This window comes from Carcharhinus amblyrhynchos, chromosome 26 (genome assembly GCF_965287045.1).
Source record: "Carcharhinus amblyrhynchos chromosome 26, sCarAmb.v2.hapA, whole genome shotgun sequence".
NCBI classification, from domain to species: Eukaryota; Metazoa; Chordata; class Chondrichthyes; order Carcharhiniformes; family Carcharhinidae; genus Carcharhinus; species Carcharhinus amblyrhynchos.
Window position 1 is genome coordinate 37,057,651 of NC_137349.1, and position 24,126 is coordinate 37,081,776.

Genomic DNA, 24,126 nt, shown 5'->3' on the forward strand with positions numbered 1-24,126 from the left:
GCCTCCCGGGGGGGTCTGACCCGTGCGGGGCTGCCTCCCGGGGGGGGGGTCTGATCGCAGGGGGGTGGGGTGCCTGACTGAGGTGGGAGGGGTCTGAATGCAGGTGGGGGACCTGTCTCCGGGGGGGGGTCTGACCATGGGTGGGTGAGGGCTGCGTCCCAGGGGGGTGGATCACAGGGGGCGTGCTCTGCCGAAGGGGGCCTGCCTCCCAGGGGATTCAGATCACGGGGGGGCAGAACTGCTGGGGTGGTTAGCGGGGGCTCTGCGAAGGGTGTTCGAGGAGAATGGGCTTTGGAGGTTCCCCTGCAGAACAGGAATCGGCTTCAGATTTTTATTCTGCAGGTTGGTAACAGCGCAGATCCGAATCAGATCCGAAGACGGTAAAGTAGGGTTAGGGGCTAGAGTTGGGCACATGGTTCACTAACTCAATTGAAATGCATGCTAATGCATTTAAATTGTTGGGGTGCCCAATTGGGGTGCAGACCGGATCCGCGCCCAAATTGGTGTCAGTAAAGGTGCGATCTGCTCGGTTTCAGGTGCAAATCGCATTGCAGGCCTGACGCCCGAATTTACCGCGATTTCATGCCCAAAAACGGGCGCAAGTTTTTGGTAAAATCAGGCCCTTTGTTTGATAAAACCTCCCCAGTGGCTCACTTGAATCATACCTGAAGTGAATCACCTCATGCTTATTCCAGCCAAATTCAAGATGCAAAACTATGATCCAGGTGGGCTCCATAGAACACTTTGGAGTTTCTGAGCTGAACCATAACATTAGATTAACAATAATCGTGATGAAGAAATTGAAACCGGTGTAATGTGAAATATTCACAAGTGAAATTTAATGTTGTGCTTGCCAGTCTTCCATTACTGGCACTGTAGCTGGGCAGGAAAGATGTGGCCCTGATGCACACTTTCCCTTTTTGACCGGGGGCTATTTTAGAGCTTGCCTGTGTCTCCTGCATTGTCAGCTGATGGCAGGTTTGACCAATGACAAGCAGTCCTCCTGCCCCCGCCCCATCCCAATGCTGAATTTCTCATGTTTTTCATGCATTGAAAATTAACACCAATGCATTTGCTGCCTCATTGACCACCTTGTTTAAGACCCTAAACACTTGTTCGTTAATCGTACTGATGCCAGGAATTGTTGATTTGGAACAGAAAGACTCTCAAAGTGATTGCCGACAGCGTTTATTATATTTCTCAACATCACCAGTACATGCAGCCCATTGTCCCTACACAAGTTGGATGATGTGGTTCATACATTAAATAAACAATGGGATTGCTCTTTACGTGAAGCTATAAAAATGTGTAGAAGCTGTTATTATTCCATGTTTTAAAATTGCAGCAAGAATTTAAAGCAATGGTGTAGAATGAATAAGCAGCAGCAGCAATGTTCCTTCATTCTTTCAGGGGGAGTTTGATGAATCTCTGGTTTAACGCATGGCTCCTTATACGATTGGATAAATTGCATGTCTTGTAATGCCACAGTCTCTCCGCACTGTCATTGCCATTTTGATGTAACCTCTATCACCCCAGCCTGTTCCCCAACTGGAAAATAAGAAAAAAGTGATACTAACATCACAGTTCTGTTCAAGTCACAGGATTGGAAAACTGAGGTGTGTGACACTGGAAATTCATCAATTTTGACATTGGTTGTCAAATCCTGTCATTGGTCGACATTGGCTGAGATTTTCCAATCGCTGCGTGGCATGTTTTACAGCAATAGGTATGGCCTGCCATTGGCCGGCGGTGGGATCTTCTGGTTCTACCGCTGTCAGTGTGGTTTCCTGTGATTCGCACCCTCTGCTGCCCTTTAACACGCAGCGAGGGGAGTCACCAATGGCAGGACCAGATGATGCTGCCGGGGCAAATGACCAGAAAATCCCACTCATTATTCAATGTTGGTAATGTAGATAAACTGACTGCAGCACAGAAACGGGAAGTTCGATCCTTCTGGTCTGTGCCAGTATTTCTGCTCCACATGAGCCTCCTCCCATCCCTCTTCACCCAACCCTATCAAAACATCTTTCTATTCCTTTCACCCTCATGTGTTTATCTAGCTTCCCCTTCAATGTCTCTGTGAAATTCAGCTCAACCACTCCTCGTGGTAACACTGTCCCCAGTTCCAGCACACTCTGGGTAAAGAGCTTTCTCCTGAATTTCTGATTGGGTATATTAATGACAATCTTACATTGATCACCCCTAGTTTCAAACGCCCCCACAAATGGAAACATTTTCTCCATACCTACCGCAGCAAATCTTTTCAGAATCTTCAAGACCTTGATCAGGCCACCTCCCTACCTTCTCCTTTCTAAGGAAAAGAGCTCCAGCCTGTTCAGCTTTCTCTGATGAATCTATCCTCTGAGTTCCAATATCATCCTTGTGAATTGTTTCTGCACCTTCTCCAGTGCCTTTGGATAGTAATCAGCAGTAGGACTTTTGTTGGATGCTTCCCTCCCTATCCCAGGAAAACTGAGCGTAAATCCAGTGCTCCTGTCACTGCCCCAACTGTGATCAGATATTTGTTATTAGAAAGTACATACCTGTTTTTAACCAGCCAATACCACCTTCTGCGCCACCATCTACCTTGTCTTCCATATCCAACCACCAGTACTGCATGGGTTACGCGATGATTCTTGCACCTTCGATTCCTGTAAATTCCTGTAGGGAGACATTTATTTATGACTTGATGTAATCATAAAACACACAATTATTTCTTCCTTCCTACAAATATTTAATTTTTATCATCTTTTCCTCTCCAACTATCTTCTAATCTTTACAAAACCTTGCTCCCATTGTCACATTTCACCCAGTGAAAGCACAGGTAAAGGTAGCCTACTTAAGGCATCTGCATTTACCACTCGACTTCCCGTGGATGCTCCAGCTGAAAGCTGTAAGCAGCCAATGGTAATGCCCATCACTGGATCCGAGCCAATGCTATTGGTGGCACCGCTTTGTCCTCTTTTAATAGTCCTCACAACAGCTTGTGATTGGTGACAATCACAAATTTCCACCTGTTTAGATATTGATGAAATTTCTTCACTCCAAGTATTACCGTCAAATCTTCTTTTTCAATATGGGCGTACTTTCTTTCTGCTGCAGCCAAGGTCCTGGAGGGCTCAGCTATTGGCTGTTCCTCTCCATTCTTCCATCTGTGTGCTAAAACTGCCCCACTGCCTTATGGAGACATGTCACGAATGAGCACTAACTCTTTTCTGGGGTCGTAATGTGCTAAGACATTCGCTGATGTTTTATTTTCTTAAAAACGAGGTTTTGACGAGTAGACCCTTTTTTAGCATTGACGTAGATTTCCCATTGTACGTCACCAGTCCTAAAAATGACCGTAATTCCTGGATTGAGGCAGGAGCCGGGGCATCTTTAATCACCCACAGCTGGTCCTCAATATAGACCTGCTTTGTCCACATTGTAACCCAGATATATGCCACAGTTAATACACTAAAGGGACTCTATTAATACACAAGGTTACCTTTTGGGATATATTCAGCCTGCGCGATTCTCCAGAGAACATTGGAGAACATACCTCAAGTGATCTATCTGGTTCCTTCATCAGGTGAGTGGGTAATATTCTTACTGCCCTACAGAATAGATATGTGAGAGATCCTCCTGAAAAAGCACCTCGATCAGACATCCCAGAGCTGTCTCAGCCAAGCGGGCCGGGATCTGAGGAGTATCCATTCAGACCGACCATCCCTGCCTCTCTATCGCCTGTAGTTAAAACTTTGGATTCCAAAATGGACAGTGCAGATGAAGCTGTGGCTACTCCTTTGCCACCCGAGGAAGGGGCAAACTAGAACTCTCCTATCAGATAGACTCCTCCAATGTTGGATGCCAAGGTGGAAGATCTGGACCCTGGGTTGAAACGTGGAAATAGACCCATGAGGCTCTTGAATTGCCGAGGTTCCTCGGACTTGGGGGAGAGGGGTATAGAAACTTCAGTGAGTCTGTTGAGGTTGGCCTCTTGGAATATGAAATCCCTGATTGAGCTCATTATTACCTGCCCAATCAGGGAGTCTTTTCTGTCGATATAACTGGGAGTGTCAGGCCTCTTGGCATTCTGAATGCTGACACAGTACCTATCGCACACTATGAACTATAATAGAGCTTGTCAATAAAAGGGAATCTGGTGAAGGGACACCGGCCTCTGCTGACTTATTTCTCTCACATCTGCCCTTCCCGCCTACTCTGGACACAGCTTTAGTTTCCTTCCTTGTTTCATTACCACTCCCTTTGGCCTTCCACCAATAGATCCTTTAATCTTCTGTCTTCTAGCCTATCACAGACTTTTCACTTTTTTATCCACCCTCCTGACTTCCTCTTCTCAAAACCCATCATATTGTAAACTTCTCCCAGTTCTGATAGAAACTCATCAACCAGAAACACCAACACTGCCTCTCACTCCACAGATGCTGACTGACCTGATGAGTATTTGCAGCATTTTGTGTTTCTATTCTGTCCAATTTTAACCCCAATTTCAACCAAATTCAGTATTTGCATGGACTGATATGTAATTAAAAATCATGTCTGGGTTACACATTTCCAACTGTGATCATGTTTGTAGATGTTTTTGTGTCAATGTTTACCATTGCCCACATTTCCCATTCAGTTTTGCTGTCATACAGCACAATGTAGCAGCAGGCTTCCCTTGTCACCGAGCAGCCATTCTCTGGTTTGACATGTGACTCAAATACTGAGGGGCTGGTGGGTGGGTGCAGAATGAAAGCACCATGATTGCTGCCAGGGTCGCAGGCATCTTTTTGGCACACCAAATAAACTAAATTAAATAAATTGAAGGAGAAAGTGAAAGGGATAAACCCTTAAAAATTGGGGGGACCACCCAAAGCAAAAAAACAAAGTGTGAAGGAAACTAAAAGCATCAAATCAAAATGTGAATAAGAGGGTCAGTAATACATCCCAGCCCCTGCGGGACCCAATGGGAGCGGAAGCTTCGATGGTGGCTGTGGACGCCCCATGCTCCCTCTCCAGGGATACTCGGCCGTGAATGTATCCACGGTAGAGGGGCAGACAGTCGGGTCAGATGACCCCCTTGATCACCCACAGCCTGGACCTGTTTATAGCAAGTCTGGCTAGGCCCAGATGCAAGTTCACGAGGAGCTCCTCCACCTTCCTTGTCCCCTGAACAACGGATGCCTGGAAGTCAGGAGCATGGAACTGAAGTGCAAACAAAATATCAAGAAAACATTTTTTAGGTAACAAACAAGGGAGTGCAGACTCAGACAATTAACATAAACATGGACCATGGACTCCACAAGACTGCACAAAGGGCAGGTTTTTTGCGAGTTCATAAACCAGTACAATTTACGGCTGCAGGGTACTGCTACATGCACTCGCCTCTACCCCAGGTCCCCAGTGTATTGTGGGAGGATCCTTCCGGGCCAGGATAGCAGGCATTCACCAGCTAGGATCAGTCTGAATATTGTTCAAATTGGGGTGACAGGTGCTGACCCCTATGGAAAAGTTATGGGATATGCGAACTCTGAGATACAGTTGTCAATCTCAAAGTTGGCCTCCAAAGTGCCGGTACTTTCAGAGTTATGGGGGGTGTTCGACATGCCGAACACATCACGCTGGTGAATGCCCGCTATCCTAGCAGAGAACCTAGGAGTTGTTGTCTGGCCTTTTGCGCCATTTCCACTTCTTTTTCTGCTCAGAGTCTCTGCCCAAGTTGCAGCTCCTGCTCCTTTAAGAGGCACAGTTTAGATTTAAGTTCCTGTAATAATTCTTGTTTACCAGTTTAGGGAAAAACAATAGCTTTATTCCCAGGTAAAGGCATACAGAGCCTCTGGCTGCGGTTGGCTTCTTGGAAGGCTCTGGAACAGAAACCCCTGGTTACCACAGAGCTCCCCACCCTGTTCCCTGAACAACCGCACAACCTCAAACAGATTGTTGTTCAAAGCAAACTACCAGTCTTCAGAAGAACAGTGACCACAACACCACACAACCCTGCCACAGCAATCTCTGCAAGACATGCCGGATCATCGACATGGATGCCATCATCTCACGTGAGAACACCATCCACCAGGTACACATAGAACATAGAACATAGAACATTACAGCGCAGAACAGGCCCTTCGGCCCACAATGTTGCGCCAACCAGTTAAAAAAAAACAATGACCCACTAACCTAAACCAATCCCTTTTCGTCCATAAACCTATCCACGGATCTCTTAAACGCCCCCAAACTAGGCGCATTTACAACTTCAGCAGGCAGGGCATTCCAGTCCCTCACCACCCTCTGGGTAAAGAACCTACCCCTGACATCCATCCTATAACTACCCCCCCTTAATTTAAAACCATGCCCCCTTGTGTTAGCTTTCTCCATCAGAGGAAAAAGGCTATCACTGTCCACCCTATCTAAACCTCTAATCATCTTATATGTTTCAATAAGATCTCCTCTTATCCGTCTTCTTTCCAGCGAAAACAACCCCAATTCCCTTAGTCTCTCCTCATAGGACCTCCCCTCCATACCAGGCAACATCCTGGTAAACCTCCTCTGCACCCTCTCCAAAGCCTCCACATCCTTCCTGTAATGTGGGGACCAGAACTGCACACAGTACTCTAAGTGCGGCCGCACCAGAGTTGTGTACAGCTGCAACAAAACACTGCGACTCCTAAATTCAATCCCCCTACCAATAAACGCCAAGACACCGTATGCCTTCTTAACAACCTTATCTACTTGATTCCCAACTTTCAGGGATCTATGTACACATACACCTAGATCCCTCTACTCATCCACACTATTCAAAGTCCTCCCGTTAGCCCTATACTCGACACATCTGTTATTCCTACCAAAGTGAATTACCTCACACCTCTCCGCATTAAACTCCATCTTCCACCTCTCGGCCCAGCTCTGCAACCTGTCTAAGTCTTCCTGTAGACTATGACACCCTTCCTCACAATCTACCACACCTCCGACTTTGGTGTCATCAGCAAACTTACTAATCCACCCAACTATACCCTCATCCAGATCATTAATAAAAATTACAAACAGCAGTGGCCCCAAGACAGATCCCTGAGGCACACCACTCGTAACCGAACTCCAAGACAAATATTTACCATCAACGACCACCCTCTGTCTCCTATCCGCTAGCCAATTTCTGATCCAATTTCCTAGATTACCCTCAATCCCATACATCTGCATTTTCTGCAGAAGCCTACCATGGTGTACCTTATCGAACGCCTTACTAAAATCCATATACACCACGTCAACTGCCTTACCCCCATCCACCTCTTTGGTCACCTTCTCAAAAAACTCAATAAGGTTAGTAAGGCACGACCTACCCGCCACAAAACCATGCTGACTATCTCCAATCAATTTATTACTCTCCAAATAACTATAAATCCTATCCCTAATAATTTTTTCTAAAACCTTGCCCACAACAGAAGTGAGACTCACCGGTCTATAATTCCCGGGGAAGTCTCTGTTCCCCTTCTTAAACAATGGGACAACATTTGCTAACCTCCAATCTTCCGGTACTATACCAGAGGCCAACGACGACCTGAAGATTAGAGCCAGAGGCTCTGCAATCACTTCTCTTGCCTCCCAGAGAATCCTAGGGTAAATCCCATCCGGACCAGGGGACTTATCTATTTTCAAACCCTCCAGAATATCCAGCACATCCTCCTTATCAACTGTAATACTGTCTATTCTACTCCCCTGCAACCCAGTGTCCTCCTCAGCTATATCCATGTCCCCCTGCGTGAACACCGAAGAGAAATATTGGTTCAATGCCTCTCCAATCTCTTCCGGTTCCACACATAACTTCCCTCTGCTGTCTATAACTGGCCCTAATCTTGCCCTAACCAACCTTCTGTTCTTGACATACCTATAGAACGCCTTAGGATTCTCCTTAATCCTATCAGCCAAAGTCTTCTCATGTCCTCTTTTAGCCCTTCTTAGCTCACTCTTCAATTCCCTCCTAGCCAATCTAAAGCTTTCTAATGCACTACCCGAGCCCTCAAGTCTCATCCGAACATAAGCCTCCCTTTTCTTTTTAACCAACGAATCAACTTTATTGGTGCACCACGGTTCCCTTGCCCTACCAATTCCTCCTTGCCTGACAGGGACATACCTATCACAGACTCGCAGTAGCTGCTCCTTGAAAAAACTCCACATTTCGGACATTCCCAGTCCCTGTAATCTCCTAGTCCAACCTATGCTTCCTAATTCCCTCCTAACAGCCTCATAATTACCCTTCCCCCAGCTAAAACCACTGGCCCGAGGCTCATGCCCGTCCCTTTCCATCACTAAGGTGAACGTAACCGAATTGTGGTCACTATCACCAAAATTCACACCAACTTCCAAGTCTAGCACCTGGTCTGGCTCATTTCCCAGCACCAAATCCAATATAGCCTCACCTCTAGTTGGCCTATCTACATACTGAGTCAAAAAACCTTCCTGCATGCTTTGCACAAAAACTGACCCTTCCAACGAGCTAGAGCTATAACAATTCCAATCAATATTAGTAAAGTTAAAGTCCCCCATAACAATTACCCTATTACTTTCACTCCTAACCAGGATCGCCTCCGCAATCCTTTCCTCAACCTCTCTAGAACTTTTAGGAGGTCTATAAAAGACTCCCAACAGGGTGACCTCTCCTCTCCTATTTCTAATCTCCGCCCATACTACCTCAACAGACGAGTCCTCATCAAACTTCCTCTCTGACACTGTAATACAGTCCCTGACCAATAATGCTACCCCTCCCCCCCCTTCTATCTCCTTCTCTGCTCCGACTAAAACATTTGAACCCCGGGACCTGCAACAACCATTCCTGACCCTGCTCTATCCATGTCTCTGAAATGGCCACAACGTCAAAGTCCCAGGTACTGATCCACGCTGCAAGTTCATCAATTTTATTGCGAATACTCCTCGCATTAAAGTATACGCATTTCAAACCCTGCTCCACCCCACCCCTGCGATGCCGTGCATTGCAGTCCCCATCTATGCCTCCCTCACTTTCACCCCCTCTACTCAGGATCCCACCCCCCCTCCGAATCAGTTTAAACCTCCCTGCATAGCCTTAGCAAATTTACCCCCCAGGATATTGGTTCCCCTCTGATTCGGGTGTAGCCCATCCCTCTTATAGAGGTCCCACCTTCCCCAGAACGAGCCCCAGTTGCTCAAGTACCTGAACCCCTCCCTCCTGCACCAACCCCTCAGCCACGAGTTCAAACTTTCCCTCTCTCTATTCCTCTCTAAACTATCCCGTGGCACAGGCAAGAGTCCGTAGATAACCACTCTATCAGACTTGGCCTTTAGTTTCCACCCCAACTCCATAAATCTCTGCTTAATATCCCCTTCCCTTAACCTCCCTATGTCATGCGTCCCCACATGAACTATAACTTGGGGCTGATCTCCCTCTCCCCTAAGAGTCCTGAATACCTTTTCGGATACATCCCGGACCCCAGCCCCTGGTAGGCAACACACTAGCCCTGAGTCCCTACCATTACTTCCAACTCTCCTATCCGTCCCCTTAACTGTTGAGTCCCCAATCACGAGGCCCAATCTTTTACGGCCCCTAACCACCTGAGCTTTCACACTAGGCTCACCCCCAGAGACCTGCTCCCTATGGCTATCCCCAGTCGATTCCTCCTCAACTGTAGCCTCTAGGACCGAAAACCTATTTTGGAGGGGAACAGCCCCAGGAGATTGTCCCCCCGATTGCTTCCTTCCCCTCTTCCTGGCAGTGACCCAAGACTCATTTCTAGGAGTGACTATCTCCTTATAACTCCTATCGATGGCCTCCTCCGCCTCCCGAATTATGCGGAGTTCCTCTAATTCCACCTCCAGCTCCTTTACACGCTCCTCCAGAAGCTGCAATCTAACACACTTCCTACAAGTAAAATCACCTGAAACACTACTAGAGTCCCTCACCACATACATCCCACAGGAGATGCAGCTTACTGCCTGAACTGCCATCCCTGCAACAATTACCAGCAGAAAAATAAATAAATAATAATAAAAAAACTTCCCCCACACTTATAATTAGGTTAGAGGAGGTGGAAGGGTGGGATTCTCTACCAGTGTAGAGAATCGGGTATCCTTCCTGTTGGCGAACACTTCAGCAGTCACAGGCATTTGGCCTCTGATCTTCGGGTAAGTGTTCTCCAAGGTGGCCTTCATGACACACAGCAGCGCAGAGTCGCTGAGCAGAAACTGATAGCCAAGTTCCACACACATGAGGGCGGCCTCAACCGGCATCTTGGGTTCATGTCACACTATTTGTAACCCCTATGACTTGCCTGGGCTTGCAACATCTCACTTACTGTCCTGCCTGGAGACAATACACATCTCTTTAGCCTACGCTTAATACTATCTCCACTCACATTGTCTGCACTTTTAAGACTTGAATAGCAGGTTAGCTGTAAAGACTCTGCAAACTGTATGGGTATTTATATGTCCTTCTCTGATCAGAACTTTCCACTCACCTGACGAAGGAACAGCGTTGTAAAAGCTTGTGGGTTTACTATCAAATAAACTTGTTGGACTTTAACCTGGTGTTGTGAGACTTCTTACTGTGTTTACCCCAGTCCAACACTGGCATCTCCACACCCTGATCAATTCCCCAGGTCTTGTGACCCTTACTCTGCAGACTGATCATTAAAGGGACAATCACCACAGTTAGACAGGCTCACCTTAAATGTTGCTAACTTCACACCAACCTGTGTCCCTGCTGACGTGTGCAGTCACTCAACAACACGTCAGCACTGAGCTGCACATCATTAGCAGTTAAATTAGCAGACAGCACAGAGTTTGTGAGCTGCCTGTATCACTATGAATAGATGCGGCTAAATGGTCCATTACAATTCCCACACGCAACTACCAGCCTGATCCAATTTTAATCCCATCTGCAGACAGCACTGAAGAGTATGTAGCACTGGGGCGGGGGTAAAACATGAATGATGTGAAGGGGGATGGTTGTGTTGTAGCCTGTGACTGCTTGAGTAAAATAGAATCATTGAAAGGAAACCAACTGCTGATAAACATCAAGCCAGAAATGCAAGCACAGCAAAATGACACAAAAACTGATATGGAAATTGGCCTGAAAGCAAGATATGCTGGAATTACCTCAGTCCAATACAGTCTGCTTGGAGACAGGCCCTTTGCAAGATTCAAGCTCAGACAATTGAAAACCAAAGATGCACCAGGGCACATTAGCATGTGTAAAAGGACAGTTATATATTTCCTGAGAAACAAATCATTACTGTATACATAGGACAGGCACACACAGCAGTGAAACATAAGATTCAATGAATATTAGAAGCTGAAGATTATGAATTAATGGTCAATTAGCTGGAGAGAGAGAATTGTTAAAGTTGTAAAGCTTTAAGTCTTTTACTGTTTGCAATAAAGTTGTGGCTTGGTTATTTACTCTTGGTTCAGTGCGCAGTCCTTTTCCCTGATACATGCAGAGGTGTTTGATAAAAACCATTATATGCAGAGCTGATTGAGCGAGTCCGCAGGATATTAGAAATACCCTGGACAACAGTTGTTTCCATTAGAAATATTGAAAAAGAATTAATAATAAAAAGTAGTTCACAGGAAATGTGTGTGGGGTGTAATTTTTTAATGTTTTATAGAGAATTGGATTCATAGCGAGGGGGATTGAATATAAAAGTAGGGAGGTCTTGCTGCGGCTGTATAGGGCATTGGTGAGGCCGCAGCTGGAGTACTGTGTGCAGTTTTGGTCGCCGTACTTACGCAAGGATATTTTGGCCTTGGAGGGAGTGCAGAGGAGGTTTACTAGGCTGATACCGAAGTTGAGGGGGTTGAGCTATGAGGAGAGGCTGAATAAACTAGGCTTGTACTCGTTAGAGTTCAGAAGAATGAGGGGAGATCTAATTGAGACGTATAAGATGATGAATGGGATGGATAGGATAGAGGTGGAGAGACTCTTCCCGCTCAGAAAGGACAGTAGGACTAGGGGGCACAGCCTCAAGATAAAGGGGGAACGGTTTAGAACGGAGTTGAGGAGGAACTTCTTCACTCAAAGGGTGGTGAATCTCTGGAATTCTCTGCCCGTTGAGGTGGTGGAGGCTGCCTCGCTAAATATTTTTAAGATGCGGGTTGATGGGTTTTTGATAAGCGAGGGGATTAAGGGTTATGGGGAGAGGGCGGGAATGTGGAACTGAGCCACGACAGATCAGCCATGATCTTATTGAATGGCGGGGCAGGCTCGAAGGGCTAGATGGCCTACTCCTGCTCCTATTTCTTATGTTATGTTCTTATTATGATACAGATCATCCACAGCTTCTGTCTCTTACCTCGTTTATACCAGCGGAAAGGTCCACCAGCATCAACAGCAACAGCTATTGGTCCAATCCTTCTCACTGCTCGAGCCAAATACTTTCTGCTTCTTCTGACACGTCTGTATCCTCTGATTCTGGCAGCAACCCTTGTTCTCTGAAATTTGCATATTCCCCCCTAGATGTTAAAGAAAATGTGAAAAGTTAAGGTTGATTAATACAATGTGATGTTTTACAAAGTTCCAGTGATACCTTTACAGGATCTTTAACAGCTCCTTGGATATTAAAAATGATTCCGTGTTTCAGACATTGTAAACACGACCATCGTTCCCATGTTTAAATGAAAATGGGACAATTATAAATGTGGTAACTGTTGAAGAATCTCCTTCTTGTCTATTGGTGGGAAGATTTTGGTCAGTGTGTTCCTCAGTTACCATCTCATCAATGCTGCAGTTAGAGTAGCTGCAGAAACACAGGAACCGGAGAATCCCAGCCAAGGGCAAGGCCAGTGAATTCCAGCCAACAGCAGCACAAAAGGCAATTTGCACAAATATTCACCAGAGAACGCTTTCAAACCAACTCGCTTCTTAAACACAGCCCAATATTCAAAACTTCAAACTATCAAATTGCTGTTTTAACTGTATCCCTAAATAGTAAATATCTCTCTGACCAAATGAGTTGATTTACACAAAGGATGGTCTTTCAAATTGTTTACAAACTAACTTTGAACTTTCCCACCAATGTTAATAACTGTATATCAGTCATACCCCAAACTGAAACTTCCTTATTTTGAAATGCAGCTTATATTTGAGTCACTGAACAGCCGATGGAGCATTTGGGGGAAACAAACAAACTAAAATGATCTCTACTAGTCTAATTTTCCTCAGTTCTGTTGAGCATCGGGTTGCCATGGTGACTGTTGTACTGGGAATTGCTGTATGTTCCACAGATGAAGCAAAGTCTGTTCAATGATCTGTTGATTCAGTTGCCTGTCACATCAACCTTCTGCCTCACAGAATGGGGAGCAGGAATACATGTGAACTGAAAAACTCTTAACTCCTCATTCAATCTGCATGATAGCAGGAGGTGTTAAGTGGAGATTTGAGAGATCATAAAAGGGGAGAAATGAGAGGGAGAGCTTGCCCTTTCCTGAAAGGTGATATTCGCTCACCCTCCCTAGTGCTGGTTAAGACAGTGACATTAGTGGAAACCTGGGAGTAGATTCTCGGAGAAGAGTTGACCCAAAGTAGGATGTCAGCTTCCATTCGATTTGGACTGGGCTCCATACTCTAACACCATGAATGCTGTCAACATTGTACCTGGTGAATTAGAAACTGCATTAAAATGAGATTTACCTTAGCAGTATATGGATAATCTCGAGCAGAGTTGATTCCTCCAGCTCTGATAACATAGTTAAAGGCATATGACATCCATCCTCCTCGACATCCATGATTACCAAATGATCCGCTACAATCAAGCAGGTTCTGTTCACTCAGAGAAATCAGTTTTTTAGTTTTCCGATACCACTGTCCTTCGATGGCACCAGTCGCACTGAAAGCCCAACAAGAACCACAGCTTCCCTGGTAATAATAGAAATAAAATCACATTAAAAACATCCTGATATAAAAAAACAAATCCTTCCATTACTTATCAGGTGGTGTACAGATTTACACTGAGAATGTGAGCTCAGATTTCCAGGAAAGACATGGGATCAGTGAGTGTCTGGGGTTTTTTTTCGCTCTTGTTGAGCCTTGGTTAACAGCAGAATAATTTCATAAGAAAAGTTAAGGATGGAATCATAGGAAAAGTGAGTAAGTCCCATTGCTCGTGAACCAGGTGTAAATCCACATGTGGAGGAAGTGTTTCCAGGTGTTTCAGCTCAGGATTGTAGAGCTGGAGAGGCAGCTCAACATCAGGGAGGGTGAGAGTTCACTGGATTCTACATTCCAGGAGGCGGTCACTCCCCAGGGAAGTTCAGGATGGGAGATGGGTGATTATCAGGAGGAGGAGAGAGAAACAGGAATTTATATCTTTGGGGCGTCACTCTCAAACAGATACACAGCACTGGAGATAGCTGGGAGTGACAACACTTTGAAAGAATGCAGTCCAGAGAATGGCATCAATGGGCAAGTGACCCATCAAGTGGTCATCAAGTGGGGCAGCACGGTAGCAGTGGTTAGCACTGCTGCTTCACAGCTCCAGGGACCTGGGTTCAATTCCCGGCTTGGGTCACTGTCTGTGTGGAGTTTGCACATTCTCCTCATATCTGCATGATCATGAGTGATTTCTGGTCTTGGGTCAGGAACAAATCGGCTATTTGTACCATCATTCCAATTGGAAAATCGGTTCCAACATACAATATGTTAACTTATAATGTGGTTTTCAGGAATCAATTGTGTTGTAAGTCCGAGCATTGCCTGTACACCACTTTGACATCCCAAAAGAGGAGAATATCAAGAACTGTTCAGGAGATAGAAGGTTTGAATGAGGACGTGGATTCTGAATTTAGAACTGAGCACCAGCAGGATGGAATGTCCTTTTTAATTCACTGGCCAGAATTCTCTGACTCTGCCCATAGTTGGGACTCTCCAATTTTGCTCCTATGAATGGAGTCTTGACTGAGCGCCAAATTCTCTGTTCTTACTGGTGGGGCAAACAAGACCAGAGAATCCTGGCTGTTATCTCTTTCCCTTTTTTAAGTCAGAATGTGTGTTTTGCTGTGAGACTAATTGTTTTTCATTTATATTTAGTTTTTTACAGTCATTCGGAAAGGTGTTTAAAAAAAGATCAAAAATAAAGATGGTGTCCTTCACTGGGTTTTTGTAAGTATGGATGGTTTTGATAAATTTATCTGTTCAAAATATTATGGAATGGAATTGGGGTTATTGAGGTAAACCAAATTATTGAATTGTGGCAACCAGACTTTGATAGTGACTATCGTGAAATTCTTGCTGATGTAAATTTGGTGAAAATCTCGATTTCTGATATGAGATGATAAAAAGATGAATACTAAGACTAATTGGTATTTGTGGAATATTATTGAATAATTAGTTAATATCATTTATTGCTACTGGCAACTTATGATTGATAGTAGTTAAAAGGGCCCTGTGCCCAATAAAGTTCTGGAGGGTCTTCTGTTTCTTTATAGCAATAAAGAAGAAAGAACAAAGAAAAGTACAGCACAGGAACAGGCCCTTCGGCCCTCCAAGCCTGTGCCGATCATGATGCCTGCCTGAACTAAAACCGGATGTACTTACCGAATCCCTATCCTTCCATTCCCATCCTATTCATGTATTGTCTATTTGCCCCTTAAATGCTACTACTGTACCTGCTGTCACCACCCCCTCAAGGCAGCACGTTCCAGACATTCACCACCCTCTGTGTAAAAAACATTTCTCCACGCATCCTAAGCATATGTTCTCCAGTACTTGACTTTTCTACACTAGGAAAGAGCATCTGACCATCCACTCTGTCCATGCTACTCATAATCTTGTAAACCCCGATCAGATCACCCCTCAACCTTTGCCACCCCAGTGAGAATAAACTGAGTTTATCCAACCTCTCCTCATAGCCAATACCCTCCAGACCAGGCAACATCCTGGTAAACCTCTTCTGTACCGTCCCCAAAGCATCCACATCCTTCTTGGCGACCAGAATTGTACACAATATTCTAAATGAGGCCTAACTAATGTTCTGTACAGCTGCAGCATGACCTGCCGATTTTTATACTCAGTGAAGGCAAACATCCGTACGCCTTCTTGACTACCTGCGTTGCTACTTTCAATGATCAGTGGACATGTACGCCCAGATCTATCTGCCTGTTAATACTCCTAAGAGTCTACCATTTACTATATAATTCCTACTTGCACTGAACCTTCCAAAATGCATTATCTCACAACTGTCCAGATTAAAGTCCATCTGCCATTTTTAATGTCTGTCTGGACTACTCACTATCTAAGTGTAAGTGAACCTTGGACAGTGCTTAAATAAGAGAGAACTGATTGATGGTTTCATCTGAATTGTAAATACAAGACTAGGTAAAAAAAAGTTTAAAAATGGGATAAAAAAACTAAAATCCTGTCTTCCCTGAGAACACTGAATTAATTCAGATTGTAATTGTCATGAATGTTGTGCAATTTCTAAATGCAACAATGACTGAATCTGGGTAACTCCTGATCCATGTTGTGTATTGAAGAACAAATATCCATCAGGAAAACATAAGTAAAGGTCAACCAGTCCTGGCATTCCAGCAGACTGCTCTCTGGATTATGAATAATTTTGAAAGAATAATGTGGAACAAGTACAACATGGATTGCTGTTTTGGAACGTAAAAGACCTCAAAAGAGGTTAAGACTTGTGAATGTTCAGAGCATATTTTAATGTTTAATGATAATGTAAATTCCTCAGGGATTGGAATTGAGATGAAATGATATTTAATGGGATGTGTAGAATGAAATGACAGGAAGTGATTTAGGATATGACACAGAAACAGCAAAATTACATTATCATATGGGCTCTATGTTAATCATCTGAAGCAATTATGTATGACTTTCAGGCCTGGACAAAATGAGTTGAGAAAGGTGTGTGATTGCATCCAATAGTTGAGGTCAAAGGCCAGCCATAATCATATTGAGTGATGGAGCAGGCTTGAAGGGCTGAATAGGCTACTCCTGCTTCTTTTTCTTATGTTTTAATAACATGTATATCAAGCAATATAATGGTGAATTTAAAATGGGCACAGCTACTCTTAATAGTCTCACATGATGGGAGACAATTTCGTGATAGGTTCAACTACTACGAGCTAGAGTATTATCAGTGGGTTTTGTCATTACCGGATAATTATCTTGCTAATTCCAATTGCTACAATGTGTTGGTTTAAATAATTAAGTAAGACACTGCCATAGAAAAACCAGAACATGGAATTAACTGCTCTGGTTGAAAACTGAAGGGACAGGAACTCATTCCTCCAACTCTGCAATTTACATTCAGATTGTGTGGTGTTTACCATGTAAAATATATACACCATTAACTTTTCCTTTGGCATCTGAATAATTAAACAGTGCATAATTAAAGTACAGAATGGAATGCTCATGAAGCTTGACTGGACATAAACAAGGAGCTTGGAGAGAGCATTTTGGAAACTTTTCCGGTTTGAGTTTTTCCTGGTTAGATCTGAAAGTCTAATTTAGTATGTTATAATGGTACTTGTACATATCAATTTTAAAATCTAATTGAACATCTTAAAAAAACTTTCATACTTTGGAATACAACATTTAATAGTCTCTTTCAGTTAATAAAATTAATTCAAAATCGAGAACTTGCAGCATGATTTCTGCCCAACCATAACCAATGCACAGCAGAGCTGCAGTGAGGAAGCAGGAGAGGCATTTGCAGGCAAAACTTTCCTGCAAGCCAATCAAAACCTCACACTTGGGATGGGATTTTTTGGCAGGTATTGTCATGATCAGGACGGGAATATTTGGAGAGCTGGTGTCTTTTAATATTCCACCCAATAATGTTTAAAATGATTCTGTCTGATTTTTACCTGATTCTTCACTGGAGTAACGTAGCCTTTGGTGCGCCAGTCGACATAGACACGTCTCAGATCATCATTCCTTTCTTTATCTTCATCAAGTTCATCATCAACTTCATCACTTTCTTCATCTTCATCAAGTTCATCTTCATCTCCATCATTTTCTACATCTTCACCAAGTTCATCATCACCTCCATCACTTTCTACATCTTCATCAAGTTCATCGTCACCTCCATCACTTTCTACATCTTCACCAAGTTCATCTCCATCAACTTCTTCAGTCGAGTTGTCAGCTTCGATTGGGAGAAATCCATTCATGCGTTCATTGAACTCTTCATCAGTCTAGAAAGTCAAATACAGGGTATTCATCAATAAAATGATTGGGTTTTAACGGAGAATGTACAAGAAGAAAGTAAATAACATTACACAGCCACATTCTTATCACTGAGTTTAGCAAAAAGAGAGATCAACGTAACAAGCATTGCTGACACATCTAATGTTTGATTAAAATAAAGAACTGCAGGAAAATGGGTTGTCCATTTCTGCACATTCCAGGATAAAGGTGAGTGGAAAGTCTGAAGGTGATAAAGTATCTCTCTGGTCTAGGGTACCACAAACAAAATGGCACCAGTAATTATACATGTACCTCATTTTGTGTGAGATGAGTTGGGAATCATTTGGTGAATAAAACCTTCCAGTGCACTTTCTCAGTGAAGAGAGTGGGTAAAGTTCCCCCATGATGATTGAGTTTATTCTTGTTTAACTGAACCATCTACATCAGAAGGCTGTCACATCTCATCACCAACCTGGTCTTAATTCCTGTTCAAAACTCAGGCTGCAGTACGTACAGAATTGGCCTCAGGACCCTTGGACTTAGAGGAGAAAGTTGGGCAGCATTCCTGATCATAGTCTGAAGGAGGCTTTTCTAAGTTTCAGGGTACAGATCTGCCTCTTTACAGCTGTGTGCTTTTCAGTGACTATAATTGGAAAGCTTAGTGCAAAAAAATTAAGATATCAAATGTGATGAATTTTCAAAGTCTGGGAACTGGACTGAGTCAGGTGTGATTATTCCATGGCACCCCAATATACAGGTCCTGAGGTCTTGCATGGGTATTGAGCTTGCAGGCAGGTTTTGGTCTTGCTTGAATGTCATCATATGCAATTTGCCTGTGTTTAAAATCAGAGGTATTAACACGTGATATTGATTCAACTTGGATGTTCCTCCTTTATCGAGATGCCAAATCGTTCTGTGGGACGGCTCAAATGTTATATTTGGGTTTTTCAGGATATATATTCAAGTAACATTCACATCATACAAGTGCCAGGCAATGGCCATTCCCAATGAGAGAGAATCCAGCCATCTCTCTATGATATTCAATGGCATTACCATTGCTGATTCCCCTACTATCATTATCCACCATTGGGGTGGTACAGTGACACAGTTGTTAGCACAGCTGCCTCACAGGGCCAGGAACTCAAGTTCAATTCCAGCCTCAGGTGGTTGGCTGTGTGGAGTTTGCTCATTCTCCCCATGTCTGCATGGATTTCCTACAGGTGCCCCAGTTTCCTCCACAGTCAAAATATGTGTGGGTTTGGTGGATGCTAAATTGCTCCTCAGTGTGGGGGATTAACTGGTCTAAATATGTGGAGTTACAGGGATAGGGCCTGGTTGGGATTGTTGTCGATGCAGACTCAATGGACAAATGGCTTCCTTCTGTACTGTAGGGATTCTATGATCACACTGGAAAGTAGCTGTCAACCAAAGATCAGGTTTGGTTTTGATGCTCCCATGGTTGAATATCCTGTCCACATGTATTGTTAAGTTTCACATCAAACCTGAGAAAACAGAGAGTTTCCATGAACCGATCTCCAGTCAGTTATTGTCTTTTTTGGGAGCGGGGAAGGGTGCCATTTTGAACCGGATCCAACATTTCACATTCAGAGCTTAGTATTTCACATTCACAATCCAATTTGTCTCATCAATTTCCCAGTGATTTCAATGACAAGATCTGACATTGGAGTTGTAATTGCCATTGGTCCCAGTGTTGGGTTTTAGTCCATCCCTGCGGGAAAGTTAGGGCCAAGGGGACATCAATGCAGCTGGTGTGTCGAACACTCAACACTATCCCATCATGTTTAAATTGTCACTTGGTTTGGTGCAGGTGAACCCATCCCTTGCTTTTTATTCAGAAAGTACAGCAAACACATGAGTGATGTCCCAGCCCATGGTGCTGGCTGTCTAACTACAGGAAAAATAATGAACTTAGATATTAAAATGGAAAGGAGAATCGATTTTAATAAAACATACCTTGGTGAGGGAGGTTAGATTGTTTATTATAATGAGGCATTGTGATATCACTGACCAATCACACTTCATTCAGTAATAGCACCACAATAACTGGTATCGAATAGACCAAACTAAACATCTTATACACACCAGGTCTCCAAACTCATTCATTCCCACAGTAAATGTGTGTTTCCCCATTGAGTATTCCAGGTTGTGCAGTTCGATGTATCTCACATTGTCCTCCCATATTGATCTCCTGTGAGTCTCTTCTTCCTAAATAAAGACATTTAGTCAGTCAGATTCTAGCATCTTCCATTCCAGAAATTATTAAAAATCCACTTGCAAAAATGAAACAACGGGCCGATTCTATGATCACACTGGAAAGTACCACAGTGGTTAGCGTTGCTGCCTCACAGCGCCAAGGACATGGGTTCAATTCCTGGCTTGAGTCACTGTCTGTGTAGAGATTGCACATTCTACCCGTGTCTGCGTGAGTTTCCTCTGGGATGCTCTGGTTTCCTCCCACAATCCAAAGATGTGTGGATTGGCCATGATAAGTTTCCCCTTAGTGTCAGAAGGACTAGCTTGGGTGAGTGCATGGAGTTATGTGGATAGGGCCTGGGTAGGATTGTGGTTAGTACAAACTCGAAGGACTGAATGACCTCCTTCTGCACTGTATCTCTATCTCTATTCCCTAATCTCGCCTGTAGCTGGGATTCTTCAGCCCTGCTGCAATCAACAGAGATTTGGCTGACTGCCAAATTCTCTATTCTCGCTGGCAGTGCCAGCATGTTGGGAATGGCCAGAGAATTGTGGCCATTTCACGGTTCGGTTTCTATCCTCTTATCCATTTGGGAGAAGTTCCACTCATTCCCCTTCTCAGAGACAGAGAGGGCAGGATTTTCCAGCCGTGTTTGTCCCAATACTGAAAAATCCCACCTGAAGTCCTGATGCCAGAGCCGGAAGTGGGCAACATTTGCGCTGATGTGTCGAGAGCAGGTTTTGCGATCGCACAATCGGGGAAGCTTTTCAATGGTGAAACTCACTGTCAGCTGACAATGCAACAAGCATGGGCTGGCTTTAAAAAAGCCTGCTGGACAAACAGGTTCTGTTTCATGGCCACAACATTCCTGCCCAACTCCGCTACCTCCGTAATTCTGTTAATATGTCTGTTCAACAGTTCCTAGCCCTCAGCCTCTCTCAAACATGTCACCCCATCAATCTCTATATGACTATTTACTGTCATTCCTCACCCTCCAATCCCCTCTCCCCACACCCCATCCCACCATATCCATTATGTCTGAAATTAGACAGAGACCAGCCGCACCCTCTGTCCTCCACTGGGTGACAGGTTGGAACCCCTCAACCTTCATGCCACTTGTCCAATTAAGTTCAGGGTTTGGAGGCTCATGGATGGCCTTCCCACCAGCGGCAATTGAGGTCCTAATGTGGACAACTGGTGCCCAAAAAAGGTCTCATCTCACCATTGCTGGTAATTACGCTGGCAGGACATTCATCATGTGCCAGACCTGAAAAGCAAACTCTGTTGGAGCTGCTTACAGTCTTCCAGAATGGAGGCCCCCCAGTTGAGGGAATCGGTGTTGTAAACTGCAGGGATCCAGTGAGAGCCACTGCTTTGTCCTCGTTGCCAGGTCACCACCATCTCTGACCATCCCAGCCCGCCATCACTCACCAATGGGCATGGTCTCAGGTGGGCATTTTACAGGAAGCAACACCACCCCCTGGTGGCACTGCCAAGCAATGCATACTGTCAGCCTTTGATTGACTGGCAACTCTTGGGTGATGGGATTTCAGCCCTCGGGGTTCTTGATCCTGTGGAAGTCCTGTCGCTGCCCATTGAAGTTTTGTTTGGCAGTTAATTCAGCGGGTCTTCCCAAAAGCAGGTGATGTGGGGCTCTCACCAACTCTCCAGCCAATGGGCAAGAACCCTGTCACCTACATTTAATTCTGCCCCAAGTCTCTGCTGTTTCACTGTAAGTTCAGTCAGTTCTCTACTGGAGTTAGAGACTGGGAGAAATCCCCAAGAACCTTAGGATCAGTGTGTTTCCAATGTCACTTCACATATCCATTCCCTTCATCAGGAAACTCTCCTCTCCCACCTTAATTCCAAGTTAAAATTTTCAATAATTTACTAAGTGTGTGGAATCCCTTTCCCCATGAGAGTGAGCTGAATGTTTGGAATAGGTTCCAGACTGGAATAAATTCCCCTTTTACCTCAGTGTACTGCTTCTCATGTTGTGATTTCCAGCTCTTCCAGTCTTCATCCAGTCTTGAATCAAATGTGTGGCCTGAGGCTGCAACCAGAATAGACAGCAGCACACAGCCCAGAAACAGAGAGAGCTTCATGCTGGACAATCTAATGGAGCAAAACCAATGGCATTAGACATGGTGTGGACAATATTCACACACTGATGGGAAATAGCTGTTTGGGAAAATTATTCTGCAAATGTACAAATATTACCCTCCACAATCAATGAGGAGGCGATGGCCTCGTGGTATTTTCACTAGGCTATCAATCCAGAAACTCAGCTCATGTTCTGGGGACCCAGGTTTGAATCCCACCATGGTAGATGGCAAAATTTGAATTCAATAAAAAAATCTGGAATTAAGAATCTACTGATGACCATGAAACCACTGTCAATTTCCAGACAACCCATCCATTTCACTAATGGGAAAGAAATCCACCATCCTTACCTGATCTGGTCAACATGTGACTCCAGATCCCAAGCAATGTGGTTGATTCTCAACTGCTCTCTGAAGTGGCCCAGCAAGGCACTCAGATCAAGGGCAGTTAAGGTTGGGCAAGAAATGCTGGCCAGCCAGCGATACCTACGTCCCACAAATGAATAAACTGCTGTCACCTATTTGCATTTTTCCTTTTTTTCATTAGTACCTTTTATTTCTTCTTTTCTAATCAAGAAAACCAATTCAAATTAAGTCCAATCATAGTCCCCACATTTGGGACAAACTAGATCCAGGTTGTCAAGACAAGGCATTGCATTCCATCTTGGGTTTGATCAAACAAGACCCAAGCTGACAAAATGAGGGATTGCAGCCTCTCTCGGGCTTGATCTCACATTTCACCTTAGCCAAACGCCGAGATAGCTTTGAAAAATTGTATCAGGTAAAAGCCTCAGTTTAAGCTCATTGGCTCCTGATCCTTTACTCTGCCCTAGCCTGGTAAACCATGATTGCAGGTGTCAGCAGCATCCCCAGTGCAATGGGCCAACCTGATCATGCACTCTCCCATTCAACAGATAAAATACTTCATGGTCATGGTGACTAGATTCCTGCTTTTTAATTAATGTTGTTCCATATTTAAGACGAATTATTAGAAACAGCAAAGAAAACATGTGAAGCTAATTTAAATTATACTGATCAGATAAATGATTCTCATTTTGTGACAGCATTCAGTGACTTCAGGAAGTGTAGTAGAGGACATGCCCCTGTCTACATTAATAGGAACAAAGTAGAAATAGCCGAGAGCTTCATGATTTTAGGTGTCCAGATCACCAACAACCTGCCCTGGTTCCTCCATGCTGATGCTGTAGCTAAGAAAACGCACCAACGCCTCTACATTCTCAGAATAATAAAGAAATTTGGCACGTCCACTTCGACTCTTACCAACTTTAACAGATGCACCATAGAAACCATTCTTTCTGGTTGTATCGCATCTTGGTATGGTTCCTACTGTGTCCAAGACTATAAAGTGTCATGAACAAAGCCCAGTCTATCACTCAAACCAACCTCCCACTCATTGACACTTCCTACACTTTCCACTGCCTTAGAAAAGCAACCAGCATAATTAAGAATCTCACACACCTCAGACATACTTTCAACTTTTTCCATCAGGACTCAAGAACAACTGTTTCCCTGCTGCCATCAGACTTTTGAATGGACCTACCTCCCATTAAATTGATGTTTCTCTACACCCTAGCCACGACTGTAACACAACATTCTGCACTCTCTCGTTTCCTTCTTTATGAATGGTGTGCTTTGTG

At 44.2% G+C, this 24,126-nt stretch overlaps 1 protein-coding gene across 1 annotated transcript; it reads right to left on the bottom strand.

Annotated features, from left to right (window-relative positions):
- Window positions 1-1,191: 1,191 nt before the first annotated feature.
- Window positions 1,192-22,480, bottom strand: LOC145358653 (procathepsin L-like). Its single transcript, XM_080212868.1, has 8 exons — window positions 22,340-22,480; window positions 20,255-20,377; window positions 17,994-18,159; window positions 17,830-17,909; window positions 13,640-13,864; window positions 12,303-12,462; window positions 2,544-2,661; window positions 1,192-1,548 (listed from the first exon to the last, which is right to left on the bottom strand). Exons 1-8 carry the CDS (start codon window positions 22,469-22,471, stop codon window positions 1,449-1,451), a joined length of 1,104 nt encoding a protein of 367 aa, XP_080068994.1. The 5' UTR covers window positions 22,472-22,480; the 3' UTR covers window positions 1,192-1,448.
- Between the last annotated feature and the right edge of the window lie 1,646 nt (window positions 22,481-24,126).